The 17259-nt window shown below is 35.8% G+C and overlaps 1 protein-coding gene across 4 annotated transcripts in view; it reads right to left on the reverse strand.

Moving 5' to 3' along the window:
• Positions 1–17259, reverse strand: part of lrp4 (low density lipoprotein receptor-related protein 4) — a 115474-nt gene that overhangs the window by 14999 nt on the left and 83216 nt on the right. For all 4 annotated transcript variants that reach the window (XR_007930922.1, XM_051900355.1, XM_051900356.1 and 1 more), the window contains exons 17-29: positions 16746–16954; positions 14998–15079; positions 14679–14784; positions 11339–11540; positions 11052–11241; positions 8459–8590; positions 7335–7475; positions 7167–7253; positions 6887–7058; positions 5519–5681; positions 4676–4901; positions 2926–3229; positions 2510–2728 (exon numbers count right to left, since the gene is read on the reverse strand). Coding sequence is in view for 3 of the 4 variants with exons in the window: in XM_051900355.1 (XP_051756315.1) it covers positions 2510–2728; positions 2926–3229; positions 4676–4901; positions 5519–5681; positions 6887–7058; positions 7167–7253; positions 7335–7475; positions 8459–8590; positions 11052–11241; positions 11339–11540; positions 14679–14784; positions 14998–15079; positions 16746–16954 (2233 nt within the window). In the remaining variant the exon portion in view is untranslated. The remainder of the gene's footprint in view (positions 1–2509; positions 2729–2925; positions 3230–4675; positions 4902–5518; positions 5682–6886; positions 7059–7166; positions 7254–7334; positions 7476–8458; positions 8591–11051; positions 11242–11338; positions 11541–14678; positions 14785–14997; positions 15080–16745; positions 16955–17259) is intronic.

Genomic DNA, 17259 nt, shown 5'->3' on the forward strand with positions numbered 1-17259 from the left:
GCAATGTAAGTTGCTTTGGATAACACCATCAGCCATATGCACAAAGGCCTAATATACTTCGAGTGTGAAGTCATTTCGAACAAAATTAGGCCAAAACGAAGTTAGTTTGTTGTTCATTTCGGGAGTTCAAAATAACTTGCCAAAGTGAACTTTCCGGAAAAGTAAACACTTTTTAAACTACCCAATGGTAGTCTGTGGAGATTATGTAATAGGTAGGTGTGGCTCTAAGGCTCCGCCTTCTTTGACGTAGAAATCTTCTACGGTTTATTTTTTCTGTTTTTTCTGTCTGTCTATTGAGGTCAGACATGAACAAACTGGAGAGCTACTTTCCAGTAAAAATGTTTTCATTCTAATTGAAAGTAACACTGACACTGTTTTTTTCTTGTTTGATACTGTAAAGCTGCTTGATTTTAAGCAATCTATTGTATAAAATGCTATATAAGTAAACGTGACTTGACTGGAGTGCCAAATTGCAAAGCTTGTGTAAACAAGTCCACATCGCTATGATCAGATGCTTTTTTAACTGTCATATTTGTTGCGTGCTTATTTTGTTATTGAGAGGAAAGCACGCAGCACATATTTACTGGGGGTGTAACGGTACATTGTATTCCTCTCGAATTGTCACGTTACAGACGTCACGGTTCAGTGCATACAGTCATATGACAAATACAGTCAGTCCCAGACAATCCACACTCCAATTCAGAAGGGGGCATGCACGGTAATGCAACACTGTTTGCTAACCGCCACAAGAGGAAAAAGCGCAGAAGAAGATCTATGCATAGATATGTTTACATGTAATCTCTCAACCAGTGTTTCAACTGCAGAAAGACATCAATAAAACAGCCTGAGAATAATATCTCACGGAGCATTACATTTACCTCAGGCAAGTCATTTAGTGTCCACAGCATGTTAGTTCACTAGAGAAATGAACTCGAGGGGAGCATTTCACTAAATATATGCACTATATTAACTTATATATTCATTATATTTACTTTACCTGTTAGTAATGTCTTAATTATTTAATATATGTTTAAATAAAATAAATTTGTCATGAAAACAAGTAGGGCCCTATGATTCCCGCGATGCAGAAAATGTGGACGGAATCGCGAAATCCAGTCATAAAAACGGAATTTACTACATAACGCGGAATGTCACGGAATTTGTCAAATTTTTGATGAATGAATAAAAAGCAGGTCAGTACACTTAAATCAAATCGCGATATAGACTAGTGTCTGTGAATATTAAACCGCAAAAAGACTATTTAAATATGAAACCTGCATGTCTGTGTGTGACGCAGAAGAGCGGTTTCATTTACCGCGCGCACACACATTGAAGCATGTGCGATGTTCGCGGTGTTTTCATCCTCTGTCGCCTCACTATATGAGGAAACGAATGCAAGAAATTCATCTCCAGAGCCGCTCTGAAAGTCACTTCATCAGCATTTAACCACTTCGTTTAAGAAAACTATCGTCATAAACAGAGAAACTCAAAGCTTTTGGGAACCCATCAAAATAAAAGTTCGATTTAACTTTGCAGAAACATATTACAGAAACGTTAAAACAGAAAACAGAATTTGGTAAAAATAAAACAGAATTTGAGGGGAAATATATAGGGCCTTAAAAAAGGTAATTTTTTGTTAAACTTTTAATAAATTGTTGGTAAATTGAATAAGTTTCATTATTTCAATAAATGAGACAAATTTTATTTAACCATTAAAATGGAGTCCAAAAAAAAAAAAAAAAAAAAAAAACCGGAATCTAGAAAATATAAAACGGAAAAAACAGAATTTGGGAAAAAATAAAATGGATTTCATAGAGCCCCAAAACAAGTTATGACAGTAACTGTGTAAATGATCATATTTCGAAAATGAATTGGAATAGAAAAATAATTGAAAAATAATTTCATAATTAGATTTAGAAGTTAATGCAAAACCTGCCTTATGTGCAATTAATGTTTTTTTTATTTATTTTATTTGAGTGTTGATTATTATATCTAAAAATAAACAGCAACTGAATTTAATAGTTTGGCTCTGTTGTTAATTGTAACCTTTAATATTATAGTAATGTGCAAGAAAGTGCTCCCTGTATATAGCTTTTCCTTCAGAAAATTTTAATTTTAATTGAATTTATTTAAAGAGACACAATTTGTTCAATAAACCACTGTTTAATAAAAAAGAAGAAAAAAGAAGCAATTTTATGTTTAGTTTTCTCCCCCCTGCTGTACCAAACCAGGACTTCAATACCGAGGTATGTCCCGAACCATCATGTATGTGTACCGTTACACCCCTAATATTTACATATTCATCTAAACACCGCTCTTAGCAGAGTGGGCAACATAGGCATGTTTGCTAACAGTATACTGCTGGTCATGTATTTCAAACCTCTTTTTACCCTTAAACGAAGAATGAAAAAGAACTTCACCCTGAGTATACCAGGGCCTTAAATGTAAAAAAAGAAATCCATAAATCAATACAACTGGAAGTAAATGATAATATATTTGCCATTCTCACCCTTTGCTAGGAAACACAGCAATGGCTCTTGGTTCATCCAGACTGTTATTCACCAGAACTTTCCGAGATGTACCATCTAAGTGAGCCACTTCAATGGTGTTACGGCCAGTGTCTGTCCAGTACATGTTGCGGGCGACCCAGTCGACAGCAAGTCCATCAGTGGTCTTCAGACCATGACTGATCACAGTTTCCATATTGCTGCCATCTAAATTTACCCGTCTGAATACAATAAAATATTTTGTAAATAATATAAGAGAGCTTAACAACATATTGCATTTAAAACAGAAGTAAAAGCCAGAGTGGAGATTTTTAAAACTTGCAGTAAAAATCTTGCAGTAACAAGCAGGATAAATGATAACATGCCCCTACTGCAGTATTTCAAAACTAATGATTAATTTTAGTATTAGACATCATACCTGATAACATCCAGTGACACATCTGTATAGTACAATTTCCTCTCCACGCTGTCATAGTCCAACGAAATAACATTATGCAACTCGGGCACAGGAACGTACACATCTGTATGGTCATTAGTGTCTAGAGAGATTCGTCGAACACTGATGCGATTCGAAAACAGCAGGTATGTTTCAGGCAAACTGTCACATGATCTTCCATCACTTTTCAGCAGAATACCAGTGGGACAAGCACAAGACGTCACATTATGCCGAGGAAGGCACAGGTGAGTGCAGCCGCCATTTCTCCTGCCACATTTATTGAAGCCTGAAGGAACAGGAAGGACGATTATCCCAGAAAGTAAAATCATTTTTGTATTATTATATGCCAAGCTCTGATAAGCCTTGAACTGCACAACATTATTCACCAATTACCTACTATTTAAGTACTTCAAGCTCATTGTTGTAATTATTTACTAGAAAAAGAACATAAATGTTCAGGTGGTTAATGGTTACCTTACTTTTAGCAGACACTTTCTGTAACAAAAGTGAGTGTACTGCATACTAGTGTTATTTAATATTACTTATATACTATTATAATATTTATTAATACTTCAAATTAGCTTTTATTTTTATACTTTCAGTTTTCATTTTAATTTGTTTTATTAAGTAAGCAAGCGAGAGGCTGTGCTGTATCGTGAATAAGTCACGGCCGTGACTTATTCATGATACAGCACTAGCCTCGAGTACCTTATTGCTTTTATAAAGCGTTTACCACACAATACAAATATTAAAGCCAAAAATATGTAACAATGCAACTTTCATAAAGTAAACTCTTACTAAAAGCCTTCCTTCCACCCGAAAAAATAGTCCCTGACAAAGAACAGCAACAGAAGTTACATTATTACGCCATTAGATGGCGGCAAAGACTGTCTTTATGAGTGTGTCAGTCAGTAGCGAAGACTTTTACATTGAAAAGACTGAATTGTTGTGAACACGGAACAAGATGCAACTGACAAATGATTTGACTAGCGCTGTCAGTCACGGGAAAACCCCTTAACTGCTAAAAGGACAAGATAATACATCAGACATTTAAACTGATTTTTTATTATGAACATAGGACTGACCTGAAGGAAAATGCTAAATCTGAATGCAGGTAATAAACTCGCTCACTCGATCTCTTTCTCACAACACTCTTCTACATAATACAGTAATCTTAAATGAACAATATCAATTGAGAACAAACAGTTTACGTTGCTAAGAGTGGTTGCTAAGGGTGTTGTGTAGTGATACACAGAACCGTTGGGTGAAGCGGTCATAGCCGTGTTTTATCGTGAATAAAACACAGCTATTGACCAATCAGAATCAAGGACAGGAACTAACCATTTTATAATAGTAATTTTGTTGTATGCTTGTCATTTTTATTATTCACTTTTTAATGAATTATTTCTATTTAGCTTTAATTTATAACAATTTCATTTTTAAGTTATCTAATATTTCTAAATTATTTTTTTTAAATGTATTATAAATCTAATATTTATATTTTATTTTATTTCAGCTTTATTTCAATTAATGATTAACATTTATTAATAGTTTTAGTTCATGACAAGACTAGTTGCAAAACACAAATTTTGGTTCTAAAAATGGCTGAAAATTATGTTTTGTGTCTATTGTTCTTTTTAAACATGAAGGCTATTTGATGTACAATGTGAAAGGCTTAGAGAATGAAAATGACAAAAAAGTAAAAACAACAATACTGTACTTTATAACCTACCCAAAGGTTTCGCACGGTCAACGGCCTGTATGTCCATGAGACCAGGTAAGTTGGAGCGGACTGTGATGGTGTTTGCTCCAGTTCCCTTGTCTGCTCTATGAATACTGCGACTCTGCCAGTCGGTCCAGTACATATGTGGCCCCAACAGAGTGAGGCCGTACGGGTGCTGCACAGGAGACACCAGGGTCCTCCGGTTTGAACCATTAAGATCAGCTGCTTCTATCCTCTAATGGTTAAAAAAAGATTAGATTATTTTATTTAATTCAACCAGCAAGCATTTATAAAAGTCTTTTCATTCTTCTGTAGGGAAACACTTGTAAAGGTGTTACACTAAAAGCTGGAATAGACTACAAGACCTTTAACCCTATAAAGCCTAAAGTATCATATTTGATATACAAATTTCTAAGACCTCTAAATTATTAACACAATTAACACATTGCTGAAAATCCTTTGGTACACAATCTGTGTTATATTGTTATAAAGAGCTCAATGATTTCCATTACAAGCTGTCAGAATTTCATCTTACTTTCTGTTTATATAAATATCTGCAACTGCATCAAATTGCATATTTTTGCTCAGTCTGGGACTCTGAATACAATCGAATTCTCCACATTCTCCTATTTCATAGTTTATAAGCAATAAATGCATAATGCATCATTTATGATACTCAAAAACACATTTTTTTTTTTTTTTTTTTTTAATTATACTTTGAATAAAGCAATTTTAAAACACAGGGCATCATAAACTAAACAACTGAGGATCAAACATTACCTGACGTTCAAGTCGTTCTGAACTCAACAAACTCACACAGAAACGTGCGCATCATTGCTAGGAGACACTAACCTCAGTATGTGCATCAGCCCAGAGTAGTTGTGAACCATCTTTATCTATGGCAAGTCCATTAGGCCAGCCGAGATTATTATTTATCAGAACTACACGATCTGAACCATCCATACTGGAGCGCTCCAGTTTGGCATGTTCACCCCAGTCGGTCCAGTACATGTACCTGAAAGCAAATTTTATATTATTAATCATCACATACTGTGCCTGTGTCCAGCTGCAAAAAAAAAATATATATATTTTATTTTATGAAAACCAGTAGTTATAATCAGTGAGAGATTTTCTTCAATTAAGAGGGTTTTTTGCAGCTGGCTTACAATGACAATTTTAGTTTTAGTCTGTTGATTAGCTTGAAGGTCATTTATATGCAAGTGTAATACTAAACATTTACATTAAATAAATGTAATTAACTAAATTTAAAGTCTCTCCATCTTCTGGGAATACAGACCCAGAAAAAAAGGGTAGAATTTTGTTCAATCAAATGCTTTTAGAACCAGAATATAATAACATTATTAGAAATACCCCATGCCTTCGAAGTCATCACTCATTCGTTCACTCATTCAGTTCTGCCCTTGTGAAAAAGAAGTGTGCATAATTGTACTGAATGTGCACTTGTAGTGTACTTTAAATTTTAAAAGTATATTCCTAAAAATTGCATGTGCAGATAATATAATAGTAATGAAATAAAGGGCCACTTAAGTGTACTTAAAAAGAGAACACTTTCATGACCATTTAACACACTTAAGTACACTTTTAAGAAGTACACTTTGTGTTTGTCAAATTAAAAGTTTTACTTTAAAGTGCATTTTAAATCATTGCTTTAACCATTTTTGTCGTGCTTTAAAGAAGTACACCTATTTTGTTGTGTTGACTAACATACTAAAGCACATGTAAAGTACTTTATAATTTTAACTTTAGTGTGTTAATCAATATTACATTTAAAGTTAATATATTTTAAATGTACTAAATTCCAAGTTCATTACTAATGTGTAATTACAAATATATTGAACTATATGACATACATTTTCAATAGAACATGACATGCGTTTCAATAGAAATTACATTAAAGTATATTTTAGTTTACCATAAATAGAAGTAATTAGGAAAGGTTAAACTGTAATACATTATTTAATTGCAATCAAACATTACATTCAGTTTGCACATAAGTAAATTCTTGTAAAGTAATAAGTATGTGATAAGAACTCACTAAAGTGTACTTCTTTTTCACAAGGGCACAGAGTGAATACATATTGCATACTATATAAGGAAATAGGAATTTTATCAAGTCTATCTTTGATAAAAGATTTACAACTAAATATTAAGACTTAAAACTCTACAACTAAATGAATTGTTTGGGGTCAAAACATTTACCCCATCTCATGGAACAGGGCGATTGCACGAGGGCTGTCCAGGTTCTGCCACACAAGCACTTTTCTCATGGAGCCATTGAGATTAGCAACCTCAATGCGGTTTGTCCCGGTGTCTGTCCAGTAGATTTTTCTGCCTACTGAATCCACTGCCAGACCATCTGTGGTCATTAGACCTGAAAGAGAGAGAAAACACCTCAAATGAATGAAAAATTTGAGTGACTGGATAAAAGGAATATAATACTATTACTGTAAGTAGTTTTGAGGGTAACTGTTCAACTTACCAGTTGAAATAATGTCCTCATGTTCAGTACCATTGATATTGGCTCTGCTGATTTTCTTTAACGTACTGTCTGACCAGTACACTTTACCTGCATGAAAATGTCCATAATGATTTTCCCTAAATAAGCATTATATGCAAAAGTGTCTACATATTGAGAATTTCCTTGTACCTTCTACGGCATCCACTCCAATGGCAATCGTGTTCTTCATAGACGCACTGACTGCCAGAACAACATCAGCAAAGTATGGGATGTCCAAAGAAATCATTCTGATGTCTGTCCGCCGGGCAAAGATAAGAAAGCTGTTCATTGCTGTAAGACAAGAGAGAATAATAATGAAGGATTCGTTTAATAAACAAGATTAATTACTTTTTTAATATAACAAAAATAATTTTTTTTACATCTTGTTTTAATTGCATTTAAATGTTAAAAGTAAACATGTTTCAAACTGATTAAGTATTAAAGTGCAAAAAAAATCTGTAATAATAAAAGAATCAGAACAGTTTTTACAGAGATTTTAAACAGTTGATGGAAAAGAAGCATTCTAAGATGCATTCTAAAAATCTAAATTCATAATATGGTATGTAGAATTATTCCTGGTATTTTAAAGTGCCCAAAATAATGCAGTAAAGTGCATGTTTATTACCGCAGTACATCATCTTAGCGAATGTGTACCTCACACATGCCACTGTTCTAGTAAACATCATGGTTTCTTTTGTAATTTGGTCTGACTCAAGAAAATAGTGGGCGAAGCTAGTGTAAATAGCCTTTGCCAACACAACGGGCTATTTTCACGTAGTGTAAATTAGCATACTGTCATTGCATGGACAGGAATAGTAGGTGCCATTTACTGTAAGTGTAAATAAAACAAGCCTACAGTCAGATATGATTGATGGCATTAAATGTCCAGAGTTGCCCACTGAGCAATTAAGTTAAGTAAGCACAAAAGGACAAATCCTCTACTGAATTCGAATTAAAACCAACCAAATGGTTTTCAGTCAGTGACTCTTGCCTTCAGACATGCACCATGACATCATCACCACTGACACATCATTACGGTGACCCCTAAACCCCTAAGGCAACTCAAAATGAGCCTCAAATTTCAAAGATTCTTCTGCCCTTGCAACAAAAACCATGGACTGAACTGTCACCTGGAATCCCAAAAGCAAAGAACACCTGCAGCCATTTCATTAAATTTCAAGTCAATTGTGGAATTATGGCTACTGAATGAGGAGTTATTGCTGGTTCCTTAGATATTCGAGATGGGTAGAGCAGTATGGACTTATCGTCATTACCGTGAGTGCAGGTCTTGCCATCCGCCTGTAGGTTGATACCAGTGGGACAAGCACAGCTTGAGGATTTGGGAGCAGGAGCCAGGAGGCAAAGGTGACTGCAGCCACCATTATTCACCGAACAGGGCGTCTGGACTTTAGACAGAAAGCAAAAAGAGTGGAGACAGGTGAGAGAGAAAGGGGAAGAAATGGCCGCTCAATCAGATGTAACAGATGCCTATCAGGCCTCTGGGTGTCCCGGTAGATCATAATACACGAATGAGACTCCAGACTGAAGATCAGTTATCACTGGCCTTAATCCACTGTCTGAAAGCCCAAGACATTGGATACGGCAGAGACCCACATTCCTCTTTAACACATATCTGCTAGGCATGTGTGTGAATTTCAGTTGTCAACGGGAAAAAGAAGAATAGAGATGCCAACTGCGAACTTAAAAATGAATTATATTTAACTTATTTTAGTTTATAGAATACAGTTAAGGCATTAACCTAATGTGACATGCTGAATATACAACAATTTTAAAAGAAAAAGAAAAAAAACATTTACAGAAAATTTCTAAATTTTAGCCCTTAAAAATCGCTTGCACTGAAATATTTTCAAACATGCAATAACACAGAAGTAACAAAAATGCAGATATATTAAAGGGTTAGTTCATCCAAAAATGAAAATTCTGTCATTAATTACTCACCCTCATGTCATTCCAAATCCGTAAGACCTTTGTTCATCTTTGGAACACAAATTGGATATTTTTGATGAAATCCGAGAGCTTTCTGACCCCTCCATAGACAGCGATTCAATTACCACTTTCAAGGTCCAGAAAGGTAGTAAACACATCGTTAAAATAGTCCACGTGACTACAGTGGTTCAACCTTAATGTTAGTTGCGCACAAAAAGTAAACAAAAATAACTTTATTCAACAATTTCTTCTTTTTGTCAGTCTGCTCAATGTTTACGTAGTAAACACAGTGCAGTGCTTCCAGGTTCTACGTCAGAACGGCGGCTTAGTATTGGCCGACGGTGCACACGTGAGCAGCATGACGCATGCGTGTGATGCTGACACAGGAGCTGCCAAATAATGAGCTGGCGTTCTGACGTAGAACCTGGAAGCGCTGCACCATGTATACAATGTAAACAGCATATGAAAATGACAGGGAAGAGAAGAAATTGTTGAATAACATTTTTTTGTGTTATTGCACACACACACACAAAAAAAAGTATTTCCGTTGCTTCATAACATTAAGGTTGAACCACTGTAGTCACATGAACTATTTTAATGATGTCTTTACTACTTTTCTGGACCTTGAATGTGGTAATTATGTTGCTTTCTCTTGGGGATCAGAAAGCTCTCGGATTTCATAAAAAATATCTTAATTTGTGCTCCGAAGATGAACGAAGGTCTTACGGGTTTGGAACGACATGAGGGTGAGTAATTAATGACAGAATTTTTATTTTTGGGTGAACTAACCCTTTATTACACACCTAGTCAAACTCGACTGAATTTAAACAATTTTAATTGGAATCTGATTAATTTTAAATTTGAACTAAAATTGTGTTTTAACCAGGCAGGATACAAGATTTTAGCAACTGTCTTTAAAATATGGTTAAAGTGTACTTTACTTGAAAGTAAAATGAAATTTGACATTGTTACAATGTGCACTTTTTACTTAAGTGTGTTAAGAAACAATCATGAAAGTGTACTCTCTTTAAGTACACTTAAATGGCCTTTTATTTATTATATTATATTATCTGCATGTACAGATTTGAATAATATACTTGATTTGAAGTACACTACAAGAGCACATTCCATACAATTAAGCACACTTCTTTTTCCACAAGGGGTTGCATCCTGTTGCTTAAAATTAGTTTAACTTTAAAAGCTTTCTTGGTTACATTTTATTTTAAGTTGACCCTCTTACAGTGTAATTATACATTTAAGTACTGAGTAATATTACTTAACTATGGCCCGGTTTCACAGACAGGGCTTAGACTAAGCTAGGATTAGGCCTTAGTTCAATTATGGCGTTTAAGTAACTTTTTTAAACGTGCCCTAGAAAACAACATTACTGGTGTGCATCTTGAAACAAACCAATATGTAAACACTTACATATTTTAAGATTTGTCAGTGCAATTTTCTTTCAGTTAAAACTGCTCAAACATGCATTTTAGTCTAGGACTAGTTTAAGCCTTGTCTGTGAAACTGGGGGAAAATGTACTTACTACAGGGTTAAGGTTAGGATTAGGGTTTGGTTTGAGAGTTAGTTGCATGTAATTATACAAGTAAAAATTATAGCAAGTACATGTAACACAATGTAAAACAAAGTGTTACTGCTTTTTTTTTTCCCCCTCACTGGACTGGACAGTGAAGGTAAAGCAACCACCAAGTGAACTTATTCAATACTATTTAAAAAACAACTCAGGATGAACCTCATGATGTTGGTTGAGAGAACGTCCAAAGTGCGCAGAGTGGCTACTTTGACATGTGTCCAAACTTTTGACTGTATTGTATATTCGGTACCACTATTATTGATACATAATATCTCTATTGTTATGATGACAGTTGTGATTACTGATACATAACTCTATTGTGCCATTTTACCTGTAGTTCTATGATGGTGGAACATGTGAATGTCCATGAGGTTTTCAAGGTTTTCTGCCAGCGTTCTTCGGTCCAAACCAGTAAACTTGTCTGCACTTTGGATGCTCTTGGATTGCCAGTCTGTCCAGTAAATTCTGTCTTCATGGAGTGTCAACCCAAACGGATGAGGCAACTGACTGCCAATCAACACCTTCAATGGAGAAGAACGGGTGAGAAAGAATGAACTGCAACCTTTAGCCTACTTAAATAAAAAAAAGAGACACACACACACACACATTCATTTCTACCTGTCTGCCTGATCCATCAAAGTTGCCATACTCAATGGTTTTAATGCTCGCATCTGCCCAGTACAGCCTCTCTGTGTTGTAGTCGATTGCCAACCCATTAGGCCACGTCAGGTTTGTTGAGATGATAACAGTACGGTTGGATGCGTCCATTCCAGCACGCTCAATTTTAGGATTTGCACCCCAATCTGTCCAGTACATGAATCTATGGTGAGACAAAACAAATAAGGTTATGTGCCCGATGTTGTGTAAACATCCACAGCTACTGCAATACTGTCCAATTGACTATACAGCATCTTCTTTATATTGGCACCCTTGGTAAATAGACTAAAAATTCTATTAAAATTCTAATTTTAAAAAATGTTGATGCATTATACGCTGGTAACACCAAGGTCATGGGTTTGCCTCTCAGGGAATGCGTTAACTGATAAAAAGTAAACTTGAATGCAATGTATGTCGCTTTGAATTAAAGTGTCTGCTAAATGCATAAATGTAAATGTTTTAAGTTCACCTGCCTGATTAACACTCAAGTAATAAAACCATGATTTCCTGTTTCACTGGGATAAAAAAAATGAGGTCATGCACAGGCCAAATTCCTTTACTCATCCATCACTATGGGAAAGACCCAATAAAGTAATGATGTGTGACAAAAGGCTGTTGTGTTGCACAAATCAGGAAATGGCTATAAGAAAATGGCTCTGTTGTTGAAAAGGGCAATTTCCATTATTCAGTCATTATCAATGGAAGTACCTCATCCCAACTGTGAAATATGGTGTGCATCTTTGATGTTATGGAGTTGTTTTTCTCCCAAAGGCCCTGGACAACTTGTAAGATACATGGTATCATGGACAACAAGTATCAGCAGAATAAATCAACACCTGACTGACCGTGTCAGGAAGCTTACACTGGCCATGACTGGATCTTCCAGCAAGATATTGGGTCTCATTCACATTCATATTCACACATACTTTGAACAGACAAGAGAACTTCTCACAAATTCCACGCAATTCACAACAGGTGTGCACAGGCATGAATTAATTCTTAACCTTGGTCTAAGGTTAATGATTTCAGAGTGTTCTAAATGAACGTCCATGTGCCTAAGGTTAGTAATTTGCATAAAACAACAAACAATTCCATATAAGGGCTTTTTGTGCATCCTTTGTAAAATCAAGTTTTTCCACTTGCGTAATTTAGCCAAGATGAAATCGTGTTTACAGTCTTCCTGCAGTCTTTCGTCAAATCTCCCTCTTGCTAATTCTGTCTCCTCAACCATCATACGCCCCCTAATGCTGATTGGTTAGATGTCTGTTGTTGGTGTCGGCCCGACTAACTTCCAAACAGTGTTGTTGAAAAAATACATACCCCACCTTTAATTGTGCTATACAAATTAAGTCACATTGACTATTTATATAGGTGGAAGCAATAGATTCATCAGTAGGCTGTATATAAATGTATCTGCATTTTAATACAGAGGAACTTATCATAGCTCGAGGTTTGAAAAACCCAGTCTCACACCCCACACCCATTCTGATCTTCTCTCCATGCATCCATCAACACTTCCGGCAACCCCCCTATTCTCCCCTCCTGCACTTCGGGTCTGTGAAAAAGGATGTGTGTCGGGTCTTCCGGAAACAGAAGACAAGGAAAGCACCAGGCCCAGATGGCGTTACACCAGTGTGTCTAAAAACCTGTGCTGACCAGCTGGCCCCTGTCTTCACACAGATCTTCAACAGATCACTGCAGCTATGCAAAGTTCCTTTCTCCTTCAAATGCTCCTCCATCATCCCCATCCCAAAGAAACCCAAAATCACAGGACTTAATGACTACAGACCTGTTGCCTTAAAGGATTAGTTCACTTCAGAAATAAAATTTCCTGATAAAAGTGCTAGTGCAAGATGAGAATTTGTGGTTAAAAAGTATATAATTTCTTTTTAGAAAAAGACCAATCGTTTCGCTAGATAAGACCCTTATTCCTCGGCTGGGATCGTGTAGAGCACTGTGAAGCTGCATTGAAACTGCAATTTGGACCTTCAAACTGTTGGTAACCATTGAAGTCCACTATATGGAGAAAAATCCTGGAATGCTTTCCTCAAAAACCTTAATTTCTTTTCGATTGAAGAAAGAAAGACAAACATCTTGGATGACATGGGGGTGAGTAACTTATCAGGGAATTTTAATTCTGAAGTGAACTAATCCTTTAACATCTGTGGTCATGAAGTCATTTTAAAGATTGCCGTTGGCCTACCTGAAGGACATTACTGGACCCTTGCTGCATCCCCTGCAGTTTGCTTATTGAGCAAACAGGTCTGTGGATGATGCAGTCAACATGGGACTGCATACAAACCAGGGACTATGTGAAGATCCTGTTTGTGGACTTCAGCTCAGCCTTCAACACCATCATCCTCAACCTCTTCCTGTACAACTTAACCTATCTCTCTTTGCCCTCCTCCATCTGTCAATGGATCACTAACTTCCTGACAGACAGGCAGCAGCTAGTGAGGCTGGGAAAATTCTCATCCAACACCCGCACAATCAGCACTGGCGCCCCCAGGGATATGTGAATATTATCTCTACACCAACGACTGCACTGCAAAAGACCCCTCTGTCAAGCTCCTGAAGTTCACAAACGACACCACACTTAACAGTCTCATCCAGGATGGTGACGAGTCTCTCTACAGACAGGAGGTTAAAGAGCTGGCTGTCTGGTGCAGTCACAACAACCTGGAGCTGAACACGCTCAAAACAGTGGAGATGATTGTGGACTTAAGAAAAAACACCCCAGCACTGAGCACCAGAACAGCCAAGCACAAGACGAGTTTCTGAACAGTTAAATGCCCCCACTGGGCAATAAACATGTGCAATAAACCATTTATACTTATATTTATTTAGCACACCATACCTCTTATTTACATTCCCTTGAATTTGTATATAACATATCTGTACATACATATATTGTCTATTTTGTATATTTTTTATTCACTTATTCTATTTTTATTATCTGTCATGTCACTGTCATTCTGTCTGTACTGTGGAAGCTTCTGTCACTAAGACAAATTCCTTGTATGTGTAAACATACTTGTCAAAGCTCTTTTTGATTCTGATATAATGCTCCTTTTGTTACTCAAGATTTCTGTGTAAAATTGTTTGTTATGCATATTTATCTAAAGCACATCTCAAAAGCAACACAAAAATGGTTTACTGAGCATAAGCGAGGATCTCTGAATCTGAAGGATCTGAAGAGATTCCCTATGGAGGAATGGTCTCAGATCCCTTGTCATGTGTTCATCAACCTTATTACACAAGGGTGAGCAAAACGAGGCGAGACCCTTCCTTTTTGACCTACCCGCCAATTGGGTCAACAACAATGTCCCGGGGACGATCAAGATTCTCCCAGATCAGAACTGTACGCATGCTTCCATCTGTGTTTGAAACTTCAATCCGGTCTGTGCCTAAAAGCGTTATGAATGAAGAAAAAAAAAAAAAAAAAAAATCAGTCTTTTCTTAACAACATAGGGGAAAAATTCATATCTAAGTTTAGCTGAAAAATCTAAAACTTGAATGTACCTTAATAATGACAATTATTGAGAAAAAAGATATCATGAAAAAAGATAAACATAAACATATATATTCCGCTTTGTCTGAAACCAATAAAAGACTAGTACCTGCATCAGTCCAGTACAGTTTATGTGTAAGCCAATCAATAGCTAGACCTGCAGGGCTTTCCAAGCTTGTGTCCACCACAACCTGCAACCAAATTGAACATCATCTGTCAAATTACATGAAAATACATTACAGCCACCTACTTTATGAGGGAGGATTTATTGGTTTTTGCTAGTTTGTTCTCCAGGGGTCAGTATTTCACACATTTCTCCCCATTATATACTAAAACATGCATAGTTCATACATTAGACATCCAACAGCAGTGATGTCCACAGACCTAAGCAAAGGCAAGGATAGAGGAGTAACAAAAAGGACACTTAAAGTATATCATTAGTACTTACACATAACATTGTGTTTGATTTTTACATTTATTATATTTTCTCTGTTATCTTTTTTTTTTTTTTATTCAATTCTCTCCCTCCTCACAACACCCTACTGTGTTATCTTTCACCATTCCCTCACCTACAAGAATGTCAAAAATGTTCTAATAATGTTTTGCTAACATTCCAATTATGAAAGTTATGGGAAAAGTTATTAAAAAAAAGTTCTCTGAACATTCAAAACATCTAGTTTTTCAAATGTTTTAAAAACATTTTTTCTTGGTTATTGAAACGTTAAGGGAACATTCCATTTTATCATTCTGCAAACACTCTGGGAACGTTACTTTTGAATGTTCTCTGAACATTCCGAAACAAGTAACATTTAAAAAAATGTTAGACGAACATCCAACTTAAACATTTCAGAAAAAAACATCCATGAACAATGTATAAATAATGTTATGTTACCATTTTGAGAACATTATAAAAGACCAGATAACTTTGAAGGAACATATTATTAATGTTACTAGAAGAACGTTTGTTCATAAATTTGAGAGAACCTTGCCACAACGTTAGCCAAAATTCGGAGATTGTGTAGAAAATTACTTTTACAATATTTTCATATTAATATAATGAGATTTTACTGTAACTTATTAATATTTAGGACTATAATATCAAGTCACATGCAAGTATAAGTCACTGTATATTTTATGTAATAGCTGCTTAATTTCTCAAAGGGTTAGTTCATCCAAAAATGAAAATGCTGTCATTAATTACTCACCCTCATGTCGTTCCACACCCGTAAGACCTTTGTTCATCTTCGGAACGCAAATTAAGATATTTTTCTGCAGTCACATCAACGGTTTTAACGATGTCTTTAGTAACTTTCTGGAACTTGAAAGTGGTGATTATATTGCTGTCTATGGACGAGTTGTATACCTCTCGGATTTCATCAAAAATAGGTGTGGAATGACATGAGGGTGAGTAATTAATGACAGAATTTTCATTTTTGGGTGAATTAACCTTTTAAACTTTTGCTACTAGTCAAACAGCTCATTCAGTTTATGTCAATTTTCTTTAACACTATATGAAATACAATGAATTAAATTTCTACTACACTGAAAACATGTGACAGGATGTCATAATAATGTTTAAAGCCACATACTCTCACTGCAGGTGTAATAGGAAATGCAGAAGCAACAAAGTTTTATGTTTTTGTAAGTATATGGTGAACAGCCACAAAGAACAGTACCTGTTCTACCTACCTGTTACTCATCTAAAGCTACTCTCTGCTTTTTCCTCAGTGCTTTTATCAGTTATAAAGGACATGCCATTATCACTTATCCATTTATGGGTGATTATCATGAGGATGTTTTTTTATATTAGACAAATAATAAATCTGTTTCTGGATCTCAGGCTAAATTCCTGCTAACCTCCTGTTTGGTGCCATCCCATTTTGCTCTGTTGATGGAATCAGTGGTGACGTCGGTCCAGTATATATATCGCTCACTGGAATCCCAGTCCAGGGCCACTGCATTTCGAATATCAGCCAGTGGAATGACATCATCCAACTTGTCTTCAGTGTCAAAGCTGATTCGACGGATGTCCGTCCTTCGGGCAAAAAGCAGGAACTTGTCAAGACCTGATCAAAGACCAAAGGTCTCCTGTCAGTTCTTCAGATTTGAAAAGTTCATCAGTAAGCATTTATTTCACAAAGTCAGAAATGTGATCATTATGAAAGGAAAATGACAAATTTGTTAAAAAACATTTATTATTCATGTTTGTTGGTTTATTCATTTTTGTTACTTGTAAACAAGGATGGTTAGTTGATAAAGAGAGCAGATGCAATTGACACAGACTGATTATTGATTATTAACATTTATAAATATTAGTATAAGTATCATTTTTAAGGGTACATATTACTGCACAATAAAAAAGCAACTACAT

The sequence above is a fragment of the Ctenopharyngodon idella genome, chromosome 7, assembly GCF_019924925.1.
Source record: "Ctenopharyngodon idella isolate HZGC_01 chromosome 7, HZGC01, whole genome shotgun sequence".
NCBI classification, from domain to species: Eukaryota; Metazoa; Chordata; class Actinopteri; order Cypriniformes; family Xenocyprididae; genus Ctenopharyngodon; species Ctenopharyngodon idella.